The 21446-nt window shown below is 47.4% G+C and overlaps 1 protein-coding gene across 1 annotated transcript in view; it reads left to right on the top strand.

Moving 5' to 3' along the window:
* Positions 1–21446, top strand: part of LOC121949594 (titin-like) — a 240933-nt gene that overhangs the window by 196079 nt on the left and 23408 nt on the right. Inside the window, 10 exon segments of the mRNA XM_042495327.1 lie at positions 112–17205; positions 17300–17596; positions 17746–18333; positions 18447–18749; positions 19062–19358; positions 19567–19854; positions 19968–20267; positions 20435–20586; positions 20689–20839; positions 20925–21224. Coding sequence (XP_042351261.1) covers positions 112–17205; positions 17300–17596; positions 17746–18333; positions 18447–18749; positions 19062–19358; positions 19567–19854; positions 19968–20267; positions 20435–20586; positions 20689–20839; positions 20925–21224 — 19770 coding nt within the window.

Here is a 21446-nt window from a genome sequence, read left to right as displayed (position 1 = left end):
ATTTAAAACAGAAAACTTCAAATGCAGAGTAGTCAGAATATTCACATCAAGCATATTTGTAAAAAGGCCCCCCGTTAACTTTTTTGAACTCTCATTTTTCTTGCTTATTAGATCCACCTGGTCCACCATCCAACGTCAGAGTTACAGACACCACAAGAACCACAGCTACCTTAGCCTGGGGCCGACCCCACTACGATGGTGGTCTTGATGTAGAGGGATACATGGTTGAGTACAAAAAAGAGGGGCATGATGACTGGGAGGTGGAGAATCAGTATCCAATGAAAGCTACTGAATACGTTATTGGTAAACTTCAAAAAGGAGGCAAATACCACTTCAGAGTCATCGCTGTGAACTCAGAGGGAGTCGGCGAGCCTGCAGAGGTTGAGAAAGTGACTGAACTGGTGGACCAGGAGGCGCTGCCAGACTTTGAGCTGGATGCCGAACTGAGGAGAACCCTGGTGGTCAGGTGCCGTGCCTCAATCCGTATGTTTGTTCCCATCAGGGGTCGCCCTGTTCCAGAGGTAACCTGGAGTAAAGATGATACCAACCTGAAAGCACGTGCACACATTGACACCACAGAGTCCTACACTCTACTGGTTATTCCTGACTGCACCAGATACGATGCAGGAAAGTACAACCTGTGTCTGGAGAACGTTGCTGGAAAGAAGACCGGCTTTGTTAACGTGAGAGTTTTGGACACTCCAGGACCACCAGTCAACGTCAAGCCCAGAGAAATCACAAACAACAGCATCACCCTCCAGTGGGAAATCCCTATAATTGATGGTGGTTCTAAGATTCACAATTACGTTATTGAACAGAGAGCGGCTACCAAGAAGGCTTACACAGTGCTTAATACTACATGGCAGAAGTGTTCCTACAAGTTTACGGATCTGGAGGAGGGAGCTTACTACTACTTCCGTATCTCTGCTGAGAATGACCTGGGTGTAGGCGAGCCTGCTGAATCCCCTGAGCCAATCAGGGTGTCCCAGGCCCCCTCTTCACCAGAGAACTTGTATGTCACAGATGTGACAGCTGACAGTGCCAGCCTGGCATGGACCAAGCCCCTGCATGATGGTGGCAGCTTGATCACTGGATACGTCATTGAGGCCCAGAAGAAGGACTCTGACCAGTGGGTCCATGTGACAACCATCAAGGCTCTGGACTACACTGTACCAGATCTGATTGAGGGCGCAGAGTATACCTTCCGCATAATGGCTGTCAATGCATCAGGCAGGAGCGACCCACGTGAGAGCAGACCTGCTATTATCAAAGAGCAGACCTCCGCTCCTTCCTTTGACCTGCGTGGAGTGTACCAGAAGACAGTCATCGCCAAGGCAGGGGACCGCATCAAGGTGGAGATTCCAGTGCTGGGCAAACCCAGACCTGTGGTTTCCTGGAAGAAGGGAGACATAGCACTTAAGGAGACACAAAGAATCAACACTGAAACCACACCAACATCAACTATTCTCAACATCAGTGAGATCAAGAGGAAGGATGCAGGCCAGTATTCCATGACTGGAAAGAACATGCTGGGCACAGTAACTGAGACGATCACAGTCCTGGTCCATGATATTCCAGGTCCTCCCACTGGTCCCATTAAGCTGGAAGAGGTATCATGTGATTATGTTCTCATGTCCTGGGAGGCACCAGAGCATGATGGAGGTGTTCCCATCAACAACTATATTGTTGAGATGCGTGAGACTACTGGTACTTCCTGGATGGAGTTGGCAGCTACAGTGATCCGTACCACATTCAAGGCAGCTCGACTCAATACTGGAACCCAGTATCAGTTCCGTGTCAAGGCCCAAAACAGATATGGCACTGGACCATGCATTGTCTCTGAACCAGTGGTGGCTGCCTATCCATTTGATGTGCCAGGCCAACCCGGCATTCCTTACATCACATCTTTCAACAAGGACGCTATGACTGTGAGCTGGAATGAGCCATCCTCTGATGGAGGCAGTGTCATTCTTGGCTATCATGTGGACAGAAAAGAGAAAAACAGTATTTTGTGGCAGAGGATCAGCAAAGCTCTTGTTGTCGGAAATATCTTCAAATCAACAGGCCTTGTTGATGGAATTGCATATGAACACCGTGTTACTGCTGAAAACATGGCCGGTCTCAGCAGACCAAGCAAAGCCTCTGAGCCTATGTATGCTTTGGACCCAGTTGACCCACCAGGCAGGCCTGTGGCATTGAATATCACCAGACATGAGGTGACAGTGTCCTGGACCAAACCAGAGGGAGATGGTGGATTCTCCATCACTGGATACACAGTAGAGAGGAGAGAGATGCCCAATGGACGCTGGCTCAAAGCAAACTTCAACAACATCCTTGAAACCATCTACACAGTCAGTGGTCTGATCGAAGATGCAACTTATGAATTCCGTGTGTTTGCTAGAAACTCAGCTGGTGCTGTAAGTGCTCCATCCCAGCCATCAGAGGCAATCACTTGCAGAGATGACATTGAGGAGCCCAAGCTCGATGTTGACGCATTGTATAGTAGCAATGTTGTTGTCATGGCAGGAGAGGTGTTCAAGCTGGAGGCCAATGTGACTGGCAGGCCACTCCCATCTCTAGTATGGACCAAGGAAGGAAAGGAGCTTGATGATACGGCCAAGATTGAAATAAAGTCAACAGACTTCCACACAACTCTGATAAACAAAGATTCCCTGAGGAGGGATGGAGGTGCTTTTACTCTGACTGCTAGCAATCCCGGTGGTTTTGCCAAGTTCACCTACAATGTCAAGGTGCTCGACAGGCCTGGACCACCAGATTCCCTCACCGTTACTGACGTTACTGCTGAGAAATGTGTCCTTAACTGGCTGCATCCAACACATGATGGCGGTGCAAAGATCGAATATTTTATCATTCAGAGGCGTGAGACCAGTAGGTTGGCATGGACAAACGTGGCCACAGACCTTCAGGCGAACAGGCTCAAGGTCACCAAGCTTCTGAAGGGCAATGAGTACATCTTCAGAGTCATGGCTGTTAACAAGTATGGTGTGGGTGAGCCCATGGAGTCTGAGCCTGTCATCTGTGCCAACCCCTATGTCCCCAGTGACCCACCATCACAGCCTGAGGTTACCACGATTACCAAGGACTCCATGGTCGTCTGCTGGGAGCGCCCTGAACATGACGGAGGCAGCAGATTAAACACCTACATAATTGAGAGAAGGGATAAGACTGGTTTGCGCTGGGTGAAGTGCAACAAGAGGACTGTAACTGACCTGCGATTCAAGGCCTCTGGCCTCACACAAGGACATGAGTATGAATTTAGAGTTTTTGCTGAGAACAATGCAGGTCTGAGCCAACCCAGTCCCTCCAGTCCATTCTACAAAGCTGAAGACACCATCTTCCAGCCAGGACCTCCAGGAAACCCCAGGGTGCTGGACACAACCAAGTCTTCCATCACCCTTGCCTGGAACAAGCCGGTTTACGATGGTGGTTCTGAAATCACTGGTTACATAGTGGAGACCTGCCTCCCTGAGGAAGATGAGTGGACCATTCACACTCCCAAAAAGGGATGGACAGCCACTTCCTTCACCATCACCAACTTAAAGGAAAACCAGGAGTACAAAATCAACATCTGTGCCACTAACTGTGAGGGAGTGGGAGAGCCTGCTGCTGTTCCTGGAACCCCTAAGGCTGAAGACAGACTGCTGCCTCCAGAAATTGAACTTGGAGCAGAATTGCGCAAGGTGGTCTGCATCAGGGCCTGTAGCACACTCAGGCTTTTTGTTCCAATTAAGGGCAGACCAGTACCTGAGGTTAAATGGTCAAGAGAGCATGGAGAATCTTTGGACAGAGCTAATATTGAAATCACCCCATCATTCACCACTCTTCAGGTAGACAATGTTGACAGATTTGATGCGGGTAAATACATAGTGACTGTGGAGAATGCCTCAGGAAGCAAATCAGCCTTTGTTAATGTCAGGGTGCTTGATACTCCTGGAGCACCTCAGAATCTGATTGTCAAGGAGATCACAAGAGATTCAGTTTCCCTTGTTTGGGATGCACCTCTCATTGATGGTGGCTCCAGGGTCCGCAGCTACATTGTGGAGAAACGTGAGTCAACCAGAAAGGCCTACTCAACAGTCTGTGCCAGCTGCCACAAGTCTAGCTGGAAAGTTGGAGACCTGGAGGAAGGAAAATTGTACTCCTTCAGAATCCTGGCTGAGAACGAATATGGTATTGGACTCCCAGTAGAGACTGCTGAACCAATTAAAGTGTCAGAGAAGCCTCTACCACCAGGCAAAGTGTCCCTTCGTGAAGTTACCAGTTCCAGCGTCACACTAACTTGGGAAAAGCCTGACCATGATGGTGGCAGCAGAATCACAGGCTATATTGTTGAGATGCAGGGTAAAGGCAGTGAGAAGTGGACCCAGGTGATGGTTGTAAAGACCAATGAGGCTCACGTAACTGGCCTTACACAGGGAGAGGAGTATATGTTCCGTATCTCAGCGACCAATGAAAAAGGAGTTAGTGACCCACGTCCTCTCAGTATGCCTGTAGTGGCTAAAGACCTAGTCATCCCACCAACCTTCAAAATGCTTTTCACCACATTTAGTGTACTAGCAGGAGATGATCTGAAGATAGATGTACCATATGTTGCCTGCCCCAAGGCTACACCAACTTGGCTCAAAGATGGCGTTGTTCTCAAGGAGACAACAAGAGTAAATTCCGAAGCCACAGACAAAAACCTTCTCCTGATTATAAAGGAGGCTTGCAGAGATGATGTGGGCACATATACCATCAAACTGACCAACACAGTTGGCGAGGCATCTACAGACATCAGTGTTGTTGTTCTAGATAAGCCTGGTCCTCCAACTGGCCCAATTAAGTTGGATGAGGTCACTGCTGACAGCGTGGTTCTGTCCTGGAATGCACCAGAGTATGACGGTGGTTGTTCCATTAACAACTACATTGTTGAGAAGAGAGACACATCTACCACTAACTGGCAGATTGTGTCAGCTACTGTGGCCAGAACCACTATCAAGGCAGCCCGTCTGAAGACTGGAGTCGAGTACCAGTTTAGGGTTGCTGCAGAGAATAGATATGGCAAGTCCTCAGTCCTGGTCTCTGAAACCATTGTTGCTCAGTATCCATTTGAAGTGCCTAGCTCACCACGTTCTGTTGTGGTCCAGTCAGCCACCAAGGAGAGTATGGTGGTTGTATGGGAGAAACCCAGCAATGATGGTGGAAGCAAAATTCTGGGCTACCATTTGGAGCTCAAAGAGAAAAACAGTATACTTTGGGTGAAACAGAACAAACAACTCATCCCAGAGGCCAGATTTAAAGTTGTTGGCCTTGAGGAGGGTATTGATTATGAGTACAGAGTCTATGCCGAGAACATTGTTGGCATCAGCAAAGCCAGCAAAGTGAGTGAAATGCAAGTAGCCAGAGATCCTTGTGACAGACCAGGAAAACCAGAGGCGGTCATTGTGACAAGAAACCAAGTGACACTCAGATGGACCAAACCCGAATATGACAGTGGCATCAAGATCACAGGCTATGTGGTTGAGAAGAAAGAAGGAGCTGGGCGCTGGATGAAGGCCAGTTTCACCAACATCATTGAGACTGAATTTGTTGTCACAGGACTTACTGAAGATCAGATTTACGAGTTCCGTGTCATTGCCAAGAATGCAGCAGGTGTCTTCAGCCAGCCATCTGATTCCACTGGAGCCATCACTGCCAAGGATGAGGTGGATCCACCCAAGATTGACTTAGAAGCTAAGTACTCCCAGGCTGTGGTGGTGAATGCTGGTGAGATATTCAGACTTGAGGCAGGTATCTATGGTAAGCCTGTGCCCACAGTACACTGGTTAAAAGAGGGCAAAGAGATTACTGAAGCAGCTCGCCTAGAGATCAAGAACACAGACTTTACAGCTTGTATAGTTGTTAAAGAAGCTATCCGTGTTGATGGAGGTCAGTACACTTTGCTCGTTAAGAATGTTGGTGGAGAAAAATCTGTTAACATCAATGTCAAGGTCCTGGACAGACCAGGTCCACCTGAAGGCCCTATATCCATTTATGGGGTCACCAATGAGAAATGCTCCATTGCCTGGAAACCCCCCTTGCAAGATGGAGGTAGTGATGTTTCCCATTACATTGTTGAGAGAAGGGAGACTAGCCGACTGGTTTGGACAGTAGTTGAACCAAAAGTTCAGACACTGAACCTGAAGATCACAAAACTTCTTCCTGGTAATGAGTACATCTTCAGAGTGATTCCAGTCAACAAATATGGCGTTGGTGAGCCTCTTGAATCAGAGCCTATGATTGCCAAGAATCCATTTGTCACTCCCAACTCACCAACAGAGGTGGAAGTCTCCACAATCACTAAAGACTCCATGGTGGTGACCTGGGAGAGACCAACTAATGATGGTGGCAGCCCTATCCAGGGATACATTGTTGAGAAACGTGACAAGGATGGTGTACGATGGACCAGATGCAATAAACGCACGGTGAGTGAGCTGCGCTTCAGAGTGACGGGGCTCCTAGAAAACCACAGGTATGAATTTAGAGTTGCTGCTGAAAATGCTGCAGGTGTTGGCACACCCAGTGCACCTACAGTGTACTACAAAGCACTGGATCCTATCTTCAAAGCCGGTCCACCAAACAACCCCAAGGTTGTTGACACATCTAGGTCTACTGTTTCCCTGACATGGGGCAAACCTATCTATGATGGTGGCTGTGAGATTCAGGCTTACGTTGTTGAGGCCTGCGATGTAGCATCTGATGAGTGGTTTATGTGCACTCCTCCAACTGGAATCACAGACACTAAGTTTACAGTGAAAAAGCTTCTGGAGAAGCATGAGTACCAATTCAGAGTGTGTGCCATCAACAAAGTTGGTGTTGGGGAGCATGGTGATGTTCCAGGAAAAATTCTACTGGAGGAGAAGCTTGAGGCCCCTGATCTTGACCTGGATGCTGATATGAGAAAAATTATTAACATTAGAGCAGCAAGCACTCTCAGGCTGTTTGTTCCTGTTAGAGGTCGTCCAGCTCCAGAGGTGAAATGGGGCAAGGCAGAGGGCGAGATTAAGGACACTGCCCAGATTGACAACACAGGCAGCTATGCCTCACTTGTCATTGAAAATGTTGACAGATATGACTCTGGCAAATACACCCTGACGGCAGAGAATGCCAGTGGAGTAAAGTCAGTCTTCATCAGTGTCAGAGTCCAGGACTCACCTAGTCCACCAGCTAACTTGATGGTAAAAGAGATTACCAAGAATTCTGTCACTCTTACTTGGGAGCCTCCTCTTCTGGATGGCGGCTCAAAGATTAAGCATTATCTTGTTGAGAAGCGTGAGAGCACAAGGAAAGTTTATTCTACCATCACCACGTGTAACAGGATGTCATGGAAAATTGAGCCTCTTCCAGAGGGTGGAATCTTCTTCTTCAGAGTCCTGGCTGAAAATGAATATGGTGTGGGTCTCCCCGCTAAAACTTTAGAACCAGTCAGAATATCTGAAAAGCCTCAGCCACCTGGTAAGGTCAGTGTTGTCGACGTCACTAATAGCACCGTAACTCTCACTTGGGAGAAGCCTGAACATGACGGCGGCAGTAGGATCAGTTACTATGAGGTCGAACTGGCACCTAAGGACAGTGAAGCTTGGTCTGTGTGCGCTAGTGGGAAGACACTGGAGACTGTAGTGCAAAACCTACTCAAGGGAGAGGAGTACCAGTTCAGAGTTATTGCTGTAAATGAGAAAGGCAAAAGTGACCCCAGACAACTGGCTCACTCAGTTGTGGTCAAGGACCTTGTGATTGAGCCTGCTGTTAGACCCAAATCGAGCACCTACAGTGTCCAGGTTGGGTATGACCTCAAGATAGAGGTCCCAATTGCTGGTCATCCAAAACCAACCATCACTTGGACCAAGGATGGAGCAGCCCTTAAGCAAACTACCAGAGTCAATGTCACCGACTCACCACGTCTGACCACTCTTACTATAAAGGATGCTACCAAAGAGGATGGAGGCATGTACAGCATCAATGTTGCCAATTCCCTAGGTTCCAAGGATGCCACTATTGAAGTGATCACCCTGGATAAACCAGGCCCACCAACAGGCCCTGTCAAAATAGAGGATATCAGTGCTGAGAGCATGACTCTTACCTGGGAACCTCCTACATATACAGGTGGCTGCCCAATCTCCAACTATGTTGTTGAGAAGAGAGATACGACGACAACCAGTTGGGTGGTTGTGTCTGCCACTGTGGCCAGAACCACACTTAAAGTGTCCAATCTGAAGACAGGCAGTGAATACCAGTTCCGAGTCTATGCCGAGAATAGATATGGAAGGAGTTATGCAATTGATTCAGAGCCTGTTGTGGCACAGTACCCATTCCAGGAACCTGGCCCACCAGGAACACCATTTGTATCATCATACTCTAAGGACTATATGGTGGTTGAATGGCACAAACCCCCATCTGATGGAGGCAGCTCCATCTTAGGCTACCATCTGGAGAGGAAGGAGAAGAACAGTATCCTCTGGACCAAGATCAACAAAATGCTCATCCAAGACTGCAGGTTCAAATCTACTCCTCTTGAGGAAGGCATTGAGTATGAGTACAGAGTCTATGCTGAGAATATTGTTGGCATTGGAAAGTGCAGCAAAATCTCTGAGGTTTATGTAGCTCGCGACCCATGTTATCCTCCTGGCCGTCCTGATGCTGTGATTGTGACCAGGCACTCAGTGAAGCTGAGATGGACTCCTCCAGAGTACGATGGTGGAAGCTTAATTACTGGTTATGTAGTGGAGAAACGTGATCTTCCTGAAGGAAAGTGGATGAAGGCCAGCTTTGCGAATGTCATTGAACTTGAATTCACAGTTACTGGCCTAACAGAAGACAGTAAATATGATTTCAGAGTAATTGCACGTAATGCTGCTGGTGCTGTCAGCAAGCCCTCTGAGAGCACAGGATCCATCACAGCCAAGGATGAAGTTGACCCGCCTAAGTCTGAGACCGATCCTATGTACAACCAGACCATTATTATCAATGCTGGAGAGACTTTCAATCTGGAGGCCAGTGTGGAAGGAAAGCCCATCCCCACAGCTCAGTGGTTCAAGGGAAATGTTGAAGTGGAAAACTCAGCAAGAACTGAAATCAAAAACACAGATTTTAAGGCTCTGCTGGTTGTGAAGGATGCTATCAGAGTGGATGGTGGACAGTACACACTGGTACTGACTAATGTGGCTGGAACCAAGACTGTTCCATTCAGTGTCAAGGTCCTGGACAGACCAGGCCCCTCAGAGGGACCTCTTACTGTCAGCAATGTCACTGAGGAGAAGTGCTCACTGTCATGGCTGCCCCCTAGGCATGATGGAGGAGCTAGCATTTCTCACTACATCATTCAGAAGAGAGAAACCAGCCGCCTTGCATGGACTGTGGTCTCTGCCGACTGTGGAGCAACCATGTTCAAGGTTACCAAACTGTTGAAGGGCAATGAGTACATCTTCAGAGTCATGGCTGTTAACAAATATGGTGTGGGCGAGCCTCTTGAATCAATGCCAGTTATCATGAGAAATCCATTTGTTCCTCCTGGCTCACCTCGGGAGTTGGAGATCACCAACATTACCAGGGACTCCATGACTGTCTGCTGGAACCGCCCTGAGACCACTGGAGGCAGTGAGATTGTTGGTTACATTGTTGAGAAGAGAGACAGAGCTGGAGTGAGATGGACCAAGTGCAATAAACGCAGAGTGACAGACTTGCGTTTCAGAGTAACAGGACTGACTGAGGACCATGAGTATGAATTCAGGGTATCTGCAGAGAATGCAGCTGGAGTGGGTCAACCAAGCCCAGCTACACCCTACCTCAAAGCCTGTGACCCCACCTTTGAACCGGGCTGTCCCTCTAATGCCCATGTCCTTGACGTTACTAAAGACACCATCACTGTAGCCTGGCACCGGCCTATCTATGATGGCGGTTGTGAGATTCAAGGATACTCTGTGGAAATTACTAAGGCTGATGAGGAGGAGTGGACCATATGCACTCCACCTTCTGGAGTCAATGCTACCAAGTTTACCATCACAAAGTTGGTAGAGCACCAGGAATACAAGGTGCGCATATGTGCCATCAATAAGCTGGGTGTTGGTGAGCCCACTGAGATTGAGGGAGTTGTGAAACCTATGGATAAGATTGATCCTCCAGAGATGATTCTGGATTCAGAGCTAAGGAAGGGAATAGTTGTCCGCGCAGGAGGCTCAATGAGAATCGGCATTCCATTCAAGGGTCGTCCTTCTCCTGAGATCACCTGGGCCAAGGAGGATGGAGAACTGCCCAGTAAAGTTCAGATAGAGAGTAGTGAAGATTATACTCAGCTCTCTGTTGACATCTGTGACAAATATGATGCCGGAAAATATATTCTCAAATTGGAAAATAGTGCTGGTGCCAAATCAGCCTTTGTCTCTGTTAGAGTTCTGGACACTCCTGGGGCCCCTCTGAACCTGACAGTCAAAGACATTAAGAGGGAAAGTGTCACTCTCACCTGGGAGCCTCCTCTTATCGATGGGGGTTCAAGAATCAAGAATTACCTGGTTGAAAAGCGTGAGTCCACTAGGAAGGTATTCTCTAACGTGGATAACAAGTGCACAAAGACAAGCTACCGAATCACTGGCCTCACTGAGGGAATGATTTACTATTTCAGAGTTCTTGCAGAGAATGAGTTTGGTGTAGGACAAGCAGCTGAGACAGAAGACTCCGTTAAGACCTCTGAGCCTCCTCTGCCAGTGGGTAAGGTCACTTTGACTGAAGTGACCAAGACCTCTGCCTCACTCTCCTGGGAGAAGCCAAACCATGATGGAGGCAGCAGAATCATGGGCTACTACATTGAGATGCAACCTGTCGGTTCAGAGGAATGGGTGGTGGCCACCACAACTAAAACTTGTGAGGGTGCTGTCACAGGCCTCAGCTCAGGCCATGAGTACCTGTTTAGAGTGTCAGCTTTCAATGAGAAGGGCAAGAGTGACCCCAGAGCTCTGGCTGCACCAGTCACTGCAAAAGATGTAACTATTGAGCCCAGATTCAAGATGGTGTTCAACACTTACAGTGTACAGAATGGCGAGGACCTGAAGATTGAGATTCCAGTGATTGGACGCCCCGTTCCCAAGGTTGAATGGAAGAAGGATGGTCAGGCTATTAAGGAGACTACAAGACTCAATGTATCCAGCACACCTTCATCTACTAAGCTGGTAATTAAGGATGCTAATAAGGAAGACTCTGGTAAATACACCATCACAGCCACCAGCAGTGCTGGAACAGCTACAGAGGAGATCACTGTCATTATTCTTGATAAGCCTGGACCACCCACAGGCCCTGTGAAGATTGAGGAAGTGAGCTCTAATTATGTCACTCTCTCCTGGGAGCCACCAGAGTATACTGGAGGCTGCCAGATCAACAACTACATTGTGGAGAAGAGAGACACCACTACAACAGCATGGCAGATTGTTTCTGCTACTATTGCCAGGTCAACCATCAAAGTTACCAACCTTAAGACTGGAACTGAATACCAATTCAGAGTGTCTGCTGAGAATAGATACGGAAAAAGTTCTGCCATTATCTCTCCTACTGTTATTGCTCAGTATCCATTTAGTGAGCCTGCTGCCCCAGGGACACCAATTGTCTCTGCTGCAACCAAGGATCACATGGTTGTTGAATGGAAGCCTCCCACCAACAATGGAGGCAGCCCCATCCTCGGCTATCACCTTGAGAGAAAGGAGAAGAACAGCCTGTTGTGGACTAAACTTAACAAGCTCCTAATCCCAGAGACACGTTTCAAGACTACAGAGCTGGAAGAAGGTATTGAGTACGAATTCAGAGTTTATGCTGAGAACATTGCTGGACTCAGCCCAGCTAGCAAGGTCTCTGAGAGCACAGTAGCCAGGGACCCCTGTGACCCGCCAGGTACTCCTGAAGCTATTAACATCACCAGAAATCTTGTGACACTTCAGTGGACCAGGCCTCAGTATGATGGTGGCAGTGCAATCACTGGCTATGTGATAGAGAGGAGGAAGCACCCAGATACCCGTTGGATGAAGGCCAGCTTCACCAACATCATTGATACCCAGTATACAATCACTGGCCTGACTGAGGACTGTGTTTACGAGTTCAGAGTTATTGCCAGGAATGCTGCTGGCATATCCAGTCGTCCATCTCAGAGCACAGGAGAAATTACTGCCAAAGATGAAATTGAGGCTCCGGAGGCCACCCTGGATTCTAAATTCAAGGATCTGACTGTTGTTAGTGCTGGTGAGACTTTCGTAATTGATGCTGACTACACTGGCAAGCCTCTACCTGAAGTCGTTTGGTTAAAGGACGGAAAGGAGATTGACAAAACCATACCAAGAATGGAGGTCAAGACCACACTCACACGTACCATCCTGACAGTCAAGGACTGCATCAGAGTGGATGGTGGTCACTTTACCCTCAAACTTATCAATGTGGGAGGTGTCAAAATGATCCCAGTTAATGTTAAAGTTCTGGATAGACCTGGTCCTCCTGATGGCCCGCTAGAAGTTAAAGGTGTCACAGCTGAGAAGTGTTACCTGCACTGGAGCCATCCCTCACATGATGGTGGAGCCAGCATCTCTCACTACATCATTGAGAAGAGAGAGACTAGTCGTTTGTCATGGACCATGGTTGAGCCCAAGATCCAGGCCATAAGCTACAAAATCACAAAACTGCTGCCTGGCAATGAATACATCTTCAGAGTCACAGCTGTAAATAAATATGGTGTTGGTGAGCCTTTGGAATCTGAGCCTGTTATTGCTCGTAACCCCTTCACCACTCCCAGTGCCCCCTCCACCCCAGAGCCCAGTGCCATCACGAGGGACTCCATCGTGCTTACATGGGAGAGACCAGAGCATAATGGAGGAGCTGAGATTGAAGGATATGTCCTTGAAAAACGTGACAAGGATGGCATCAGATGGACTAAGTGCAACAAGAAGAGGCTGACTGACCTTAGATTTAGATGCGCTGGCCTCACAGAGGGCCACTCTTATGAATTCAGGGTCTCGGCTGAAAATGCTGCTGGTGTGGGAAAGCCTAGTGTGCCAAGTGAATACATCAAGGCCTGTGATGCCATCTATCCGCCAGGAGCTCCAAATAATCCCAAAGTAACTGACCATTCAAGCACCACAGTCTCTCTGTCCTGGTCAAGGCCTATCTATGATGGTGGAGCACCAGTCAGTGGATATGTTGTTGAAATGAAGGAGGCAACAGATGATGAGTGGATAACTTGCACCCCACCCACTGGTGTTCAGACCACTCACTACACTGTGAAGAGACTGAAGGAGAATGCAGAGTACAACTTCCGCATCTTTGCTGTAAACTGTGAGGGTGCAGGAGAGCATGTGGACCTACCTGGTTCTGTGATCGCTGCAGAGAAGCTGGAGGCTCCTGAAATTGAACTGGATGCTGACCTGAGGAAGATGGTTAATGTTCGTGCCACCGCTACCTTGCGTCTGTTTGTGACAATCAGAGGAAAGCCTGAGCCTGAGGTCAAATGGTCAAAGGCTGATGGCACTATGAATGAGCGTGCCCAGATTGAAGTCACAAGCTCTTACACAATGCTTGTCATCGAGAATGTTGATAGATTTGATACTGGCAAATATGTACTGACACTTGAGAACCTCAGTGGTTCTAAATCAGCCTTCATTAACGTCAGAGTTCTGGACTCCCCAAGCGCTCCTACAAACCTGGGGGTGAAAGATGTGAAGAGAAATTCTGTCTCTCTCTCCTGGGAGCCTCCTCTAATTGATGGAGGGGCTAAAATATCACACTATATTGTGGAGAAGAGAGAACAAAAGAGAATGGCTTTCACCAGTGTTTGCACCAACTGTGTCAGGAATTCCTTCATTGTTTCTGAACTGCAGGAAGGAGGCCGATACTTTTTCCGTGTGTTGGCTGTGAATGAGCTCGGAGTAGGTCTGCCTGCCTCTACAGATCAAGTCAAGGTGGCTGAGGCTCCTTTGCCTCCTGGTAAGATTGTCCTGGTTGATGTGACTCGTCATACTGCCACTATTTCATGGGAGAAACCTGATCATGATGGAGGCAGCAAGATTACAAACTTCATTGTGGAGATGCAGCCCAAAGGAGATGACAAATGGACTGTGTGCAGTGAAGTCAAAGCAATGGAAGCTACTATTGGTGGACTCGTAACTGGAGAGGAATACTCCTTCAGGGTGACTGCTGTAAATGACAAGGGCAAGAGTGATCCCAAGCCACTGGCTAACCCTGTGGTGGTGAAGGATATCACTCTCCCACCAATCATCAACCTGTTGTACGATATATACAGTGTGAAAGCAGGAGATGACCTGAAGATTGATGTTCCCTTCAAAGGCAGACCTCAACCCGAGGTGTCCTGGAAGAAGGATGGCCAGGCGCTCAAGCAGACAACTAGGGTCAATGTTCTTACTTCCAAGACGTCATCCAAGATTATCATCAAGGATGCGACCAGGGAGGATGTAGGAAAGTATGAAATTACTCTGACAAACTCAGTTGGTACCAAGACAGCTGAGATATCTGTTATAATTCTGGACAAACCTGGCCCACCAAGCAACATTAAGATGGATGAGGTGAGTGCTGATTTCATCTCTCTGTCTTGGGATCCTCCATCTTATGATGGTGGGTGTCAAATTAACAACTATGTAGTGGAGAAGAGAGACACAACCACAACTGCATGGCAGATCGTCTCAGCAACAGTAGCCAGGACATCAATCAAGGTGACTCGTCTCACTCAGGGAACAGAGTATCAGTTCCGTATTGCAGCAGAGAACCGTTATGGCAAGAGTTCTGCCATCGACTCTGCTCCTGTTGTTGCCCAGTATCCCTTCGAGCCTCCTGGCCCCCCTACCAACATCCATGTTTCCCATGCCACCAAATATGGCATGCTTGTGGAATGGGGCAGACCTGCCAGTGATGGTGGCAGTCCTGTTATTGGTTATCACATTGAATGCAAAGAGCAAAGCAGCATCCTGTGGACCAAGGTCAACAGAGGTCTGCTGGCTGAGAACCAGTTTAAGATGACAGGCATTGAAGAGGGTTTGATGTATCAGTTCAGAATCTATGCTGAGAACATTGCTGGAATTGGTCCATGCACAAAAGCATGTGACCCTGTGGCAGCCAGGGATCCATGTGAATCTCCACGCAACCTTAGAGTCACCAACATCACCAGGACCTCAGTTTCCCTCTTCTGGGAGAAGCCAGAGTATGATGGTGGAGTAAAGATAACTGGCTACATTGTGGAGCGTAAAGAACTTCCTAATGGCCGCTGGCTGAAATGCAACTTTACCAACCTGCAAGACACCTACTTTGATGTCACAGGCCTCACAGAAGATGTCCAATATGACTTCCATGTCATCGCTAGGAATTCTGCGGAGCTGTTGAGTGCTCCCTCAGAGAGCACTGGTCCTGTCACAGTCAAGGATGATGTGGACCCTCCCACAATTATCCTGGATGATAAGTTCAGACAGCTGGTTGTCATTAATGCTGGGGAGGTCATTCGAGTTGATGCCGAAATTACAGGCCGTCCACTTCCAGTTGTCTCATGGTCTAAGGATGGAAAGGAAATTGACGCCAAGGCCAGGTGTGAAATCACCACCACCAACTTCACAACCACACTTATTGTCAGAGATGCCATCAGGAGGGACTCTGGCCAGTATGTCCTGACCCTGCACAATGTGGCAGGAACCAGGGCTGTGGCTATCAACTGTAAGGTTCTGGACAGACCTGGACCTGCCTCAGGACCATTGGCAGTGTCTGGCCTCACAGCAGAGAAATGTACACTAACATGGGGTCCTCCTCAAGAGAACGGCGGTGCAGAAATCATGCACTACATTGTTGAGAAACGTGAGACCAGTCGCCTCACCTGGACCCTTGTCTATGGTGACATGAAGGCAACCACCTGTAAAGTGACAAAATTGCTCAAAGGAAATGAGTACATCTTCAGAGTCAGGGGTGTCAACAAATATGGGGATGGTGAGGCACTGGAGAGTGAGCCAACAAAGGCAATGGATCCATTCACAGTGCCTTCAGCTCCCACTAAGGTTGAGGTCACCTCAGTTACTGGTGAGGCTATGACCATCTGTTGGGAAAGACCAGTTTCTGATGGTGGCAGCAGTATCGCTGGCTATGTTATTGAAAAGCGAGAGAAGACTGGCCTTCGCTGGTGCCGTGTCAACAAGAAACCTGTTTATGACCTCAGAGTCAAAGCATCAAACCTTCGAGAGGGCTGTGAGTATGAGTACAGAGTGTTTGCAGAGAACGCTGCTGGCCTTAGTTCTCCCAGCACCCCTTGCCCACTCACCAAGGCTGAAGACCCACAGTTCCTGCCTTCACCTCCCGCTAAGCCGAAGATCATTGACTCTACAAAGACCACAGTCACCCTGTCATGGAATAAGCCATTATTTGATGGTGGAGCACCTGTGACTGGTTACAGAGTCAAATACAGGAACAGTTCAGATGATGAATGGTTTGTTGGAGTTCAGAATACCAAGAACACAGAGTTTACAGTGGTGGGATTGACACCAGGAACTGAATATGTGTTTGTTGTCGAGTCTATTAACAAGATTGGATTCAGTGAACACAGTCCTGAATCAGACAAACAGGTTGCCAAAGAAAGAGTGGAGGAGCCAGTATTTGACATCAGCAATGAAATGAGGAAGACTCTTATTGTGAAGGATGGTAGCTCATTCACCATGACAGTGCCATTCAGAGGCAAACCCATCCCCAGTGTTTCCTGGACAAAGCCTGATGTTGACCTCAGAGTCCGTGCTGTCATTGACACTACAGACACCTTTACTTCCATCACCTTAGAGAAAGCAACTCGCAGTGACTCTGGCAAATACACTGTGACCTTGTCCAATGTAGCTGGGTCCTCCTCTTTGACACTCAGTGTCAGAGTCCTGGATTCCCCTGGACCTCCTGCCAATGTAGGTGTCAAGGATGTGACCAAGACCTCTGCTACTGTGACGTGGGACACTCCTGAGAATGAGGGAGGAGGACCAGTCAAGAACTACCTTATTGATTTCCGTGAGGCCAGCAAGAAAGGCTGGACTAGGCTGACTGACACATGCCACAGACTGACATACAAAGTGACAGACCTGATGGAGGGAGGAGTCTACTACTTCAGAGTGACAGGCGAGAATGAGTACGGTGTTGGCGTTCCTGCTGAGACCAAAGAAGGAACCAGAATCTCAGGTATTGAATTTTAAGTCGTTAACATTATAAATTCTTATTGTTATAAAAAATTATTGCGCAAATATTTAAATGAAATACATGTGTTTTTCTCTAGAAAAACCAAGCCCACCACCAAAGCTGGGAGTGACTGATGTTACCAAGGAGAGTGTGTCCATAGCCTGGGCCAAACCAGAGCAAGACGGAGGCAGCAGAATCACGGGATACCTGGTGGAAGCTTTGGAGAAAGGCCAGGAGAACTGGTTCAAGTGTGGTGTAACCAAGTTCATCCACTTCACAGTGTCTGGTCTGAGAGAGAGTGCTGAGTATTTCTTCAGAGTCAAGGCAGAGAACCATGCTGGCTTCAGTGATGCTAAAGAAATGGTTACCCCTGTTGTGGTCAAAGACCAGCTTGGTAAGTTGCTGATCAGATTCAATAATGTGATTAGTGGTGACTAAGAAATACAAACAACAGATTAAAAAAACATCCATTAATTTTAGTTATTCCATATAGCCAGGCAACAAACAAGTGAAATAACGCAATATTACACCCAATTTCTGCAGAATCTCCTGAGATCATCATGAAGGACTTCCCCCATAACACAGCATATGTCAGAGCCGGCTCCACCCTCAAGTGTGAGATCCCACTGACAGGCCGACCTCTGCCTAAAGTGTCCCTGTCCAAGGATAATGTGCTGCTCAAGTCAACAATGAGGTTCAACTCTGAAGTCACCCCTGACAGCATCAAGATCACTCTGCGCGAGAGCATTGCTGGAGACTCAGGACGCTACGATATCACTGCCTCCAACTCCAGTGGAACCACCAAGTCCTTTGTAAATATTATGGTTCTGGACCGCCCCAGTGCCCCTGTTGGACCTGTGGAGCTGTTTGACGTCACAGAGGACAGTGTGAGTCTTAGGTGGCTCCCACCAGCATACGAAGGTGGCAGCCCCATCACCAACTACATCGTTCAGAAGAGAGAGACAACCACTGCCAACTGGATGGATGTATCTTCCTCTGTGGCCCGTTGCACCATGAAGATCATGAAATTGACCACCGGCCTGGAATACCAGTTCAGAATCAGAGCTGAGAACAGATATGGAATCAGCGAGCACATTGACTCACCAACTGTTGCTGTCAACCTTCCTTACAGTGAGCAGTCTTGGTTTTGCTTCCCTCTCTAAACTTTAAGTCATCTTTTTTTTTTACTCTGCTTTTCATGATGAACATGTTGACACTCTTCAACTCTGCCTCTTACCTTCCAGCTATTCCTGATGCTCCATCGACTCCAGAGATTACTGCCGTCACCAGGGAGACCATCACTGTAGCCTGGAAGGAGCCAAAGTCAGATGGTGGCAGCCATGTGTTTGGCTACCATCTCCAGATGAAAGATAAGAACAGCATCCTTTGGCAGAGAGTCAACAAAATGGTGATCCGTGCCACACACTTCAAGGTCACCAGCATCAATGCCGGACTTATTTATGAGTTTAAGGTTGCAGCAGAGAACGCGGCTGGAATCAGTGCCTTTAGCAAGATTTCAGATGCAGTGTTGGCTATTGATGCCTGTGGTGAGTGGAATGTCAAAACCTTTGAATAAAGTTGTTTGTTTGTTTTTTTAAGATTATTTTTGGGGGCTTTTATTGCCTTTAATGGACAGGACAGTTTAAGTGTGAAAGGGGTGGGGTGGGAGGTGGGGGCGGCAGCAAAGGGTCGAGTCTGGAATCGAACCCGCAGCCATTGCAGTTAGGGTACAACCTCTGTATATGGGGCGCCGTCTATCCACTGAGCCACCAGGCGCCCCTTAATAAAATTGAGGAAATCTCATTTTCCTTGTTAGCAACAGCTGTCTTATAATGAGTTCTCCCTGTCTGTTTCTGCAGAGCCACCCATCAACTTGCGCATTAATGACATCACCAAGAACTCCATTAGCCTGGTTTGGCAAAAGCCCAACTATGATGGAGGATCCCCAATCACTGGTTACATCATTGAGAAGAGAGAGGGCGTTAGTCCCAAGTGGTCCAAGGCCAACCTCACCAACGTCACAGACACACGCTTCACTGTGACTGGCCTAACCCAGGACGAGTCATATGAGTTTAGAGTCATGGCCAGAAATGCTGTTAGCTCAGTGAGCAACCCGTCTATAACTGCTGGGCCAGCCACATGCGTGGACACCTATGGTAGGTCTGTTTTATTTTTCAGAGCATTTTTTTTCCAAACTGGGTTTTGCTATAAAATGAAGCACACTGAAAATCCTCAGAGAATTAACATGCTGTATTTTGGACTTTGCAGTGTTTTTGTGAAACTGTATATCACATGATGTTCTGTCGTGTGTATATATCCATCAGAATTTGAACTGATGTGCCTGATTTTGGGTTTATCATTCAGGTGCCCCAGAGATTGAGATTCCTCAAGAGTACTTCAGTGAGGTCAAGTACAGGGCAGAGTCTAATGTGGAGCTCAAGTTCAATATCACAGCCAAACCTACACCCACAATTGAGTGGTTTAAGGATGGCAGAGAGCTGGAGCCTACCGCACAGCTCTCTTTCAAACACACATTCGAGACCACCAGTTTATTCTTGAAGGATACCACTCGTCTTAACTCTGGAACCTATGAGGTCAGGGTGAAGAACTCCCTGGGAACTGCAAGTGCCATTGTCAGGCTGCTCATTCAAGGTATTCAAGTATTATTTAAAACTGTATTCATGACAGTAATTTTGCTTGCTTGAAACATATTTTATATACAGTATAGACTCTGACGTACAGAAATATATCCTCCCCCTATCCAGACAAGCCAGGCCCACCTGCTGGAGAGATTCAGTTTAAGAAGGTGACAGCTGACAACATCACCATTATGTGGTCCCCGCCTGCTGATGAGGGCGGTGCCATGGTAACACATTATATTGTGGAAAAGAGGGAGACCAGTCGAGTCATGTGGTCTATTGTCTCAGAGAAAATGGTTGACTGCATTGTTAACGTGGCCAGACTCATCCAGGGCAATGAGTATATCTTCAGAGTTCGTGGAGTCAACAAGTATGGCATCGGAGATGCACTGGAGTCTGAACCTATAATCGCAAGGAATGCATTTGGTAAGCAAACACAATAAACTTACCATCATTCACCACAACTACTATTTAATCCAGAGTTAATTATTTGTTTTGAAAAATTACTACATTTAAGTGTATTATTATTCATACAATGGAAAATGGAAAGCTGGTCTATTTCATCTAACCTGTTAGTTTTAAATCTTGTACAGTTCCTCCTTCTGAGCCATCCAAGCCTAAAGTGACCATGATCACCAAGTCCACAATGACAGTGATCTGGGAAAGACCAGCATTGGATGGAGGCAGCGACATTGACGGCTACTACCTGGAGAAGAGGGAGAAGAAGAGTCTGCAGTGGTTCAAGGTTTGTTTGCTGACATATCATTACAGAAGTTTCACTGAAGTCTAAAATGTACCAAACTAATAATGAGCATTTTAAGCATCATAACATCCGTTTTTTGACCAGGTGGTGAAGGGCACCATCAGAGACACGAGGCAGAAAGTCACCAACCTGGTGGAGAACAATGAGTACCAGTACAGAGTTTGTGCTGTCAACAAGGCTGGAGCAGGAAACTACTCTGAAGCCTCTGACCTCTACAAGGCCTACGACCCCATTGGTAAGTCTTAAATAATCCCTTTCATAACTGTTTAGGTCTTCACATGAAACAGCTGGTAACATTCGGGCCCTTTTGTCTTCTCCAGATTTGCCTGGGGAGCCATCCAAGCTGCGTGTAGTCGACTCCACAAAGACCTCTATCACCCTTGGCTGGGAGAAACCCGTCTATGATGGTGGCAGTGAAATCACACACTACAGTTTAGAACAGATGAATGCAGAGGACAAAGAATGGGTGATCATCAACCCACAGGTCAAAGCCTGTGAGTATGTGGTGTCTCACCTCAAACCTGGAACCTACTACTTCTTCAGAGTCTCTGCTGTCAACTGCAAGGGCAAAGGAGAGGACATCAAGATGTACCAGCCTGTGCAAGCCAAAGATATTTTGGGTTTGTATTCATATAGACCACTCTACAGTACTGATACAAGACATGAGTCTTTTATCTTTGTTTTATGATCAAGATAAAAACATGTTAATAATGAAAATTGATGCAGTTTATTAAAGCACTAAAAAGCTATTTTATATCATTTTTATGGCTTCTAATAATTGCCATTGATTGCTATGCTGAGTAAATTTATTATTTTCTGATGGATTATATTTGTGTCATTAT

This window comes from Plectropomus leopardus, chromosome 10, assembly GCF_008729295.1.
Source record: "Plectropomus leopardus isolate mb chromosome 10, YSFRI_Pleo_2.0, whole genome shotgun sequence".
Classification (NCBI taxonomy): Eukaryota; Metazoa; Chordata; class Actinopteri; order Perciformes; family Serranidae; genus Plectropomus; species Plectropomus leopardus.
The sequence above is the reverse complement of the archived record's forward strand: the minus strand, read 5'-3'. Positions and strand labels throughout refer to the sequence as shown.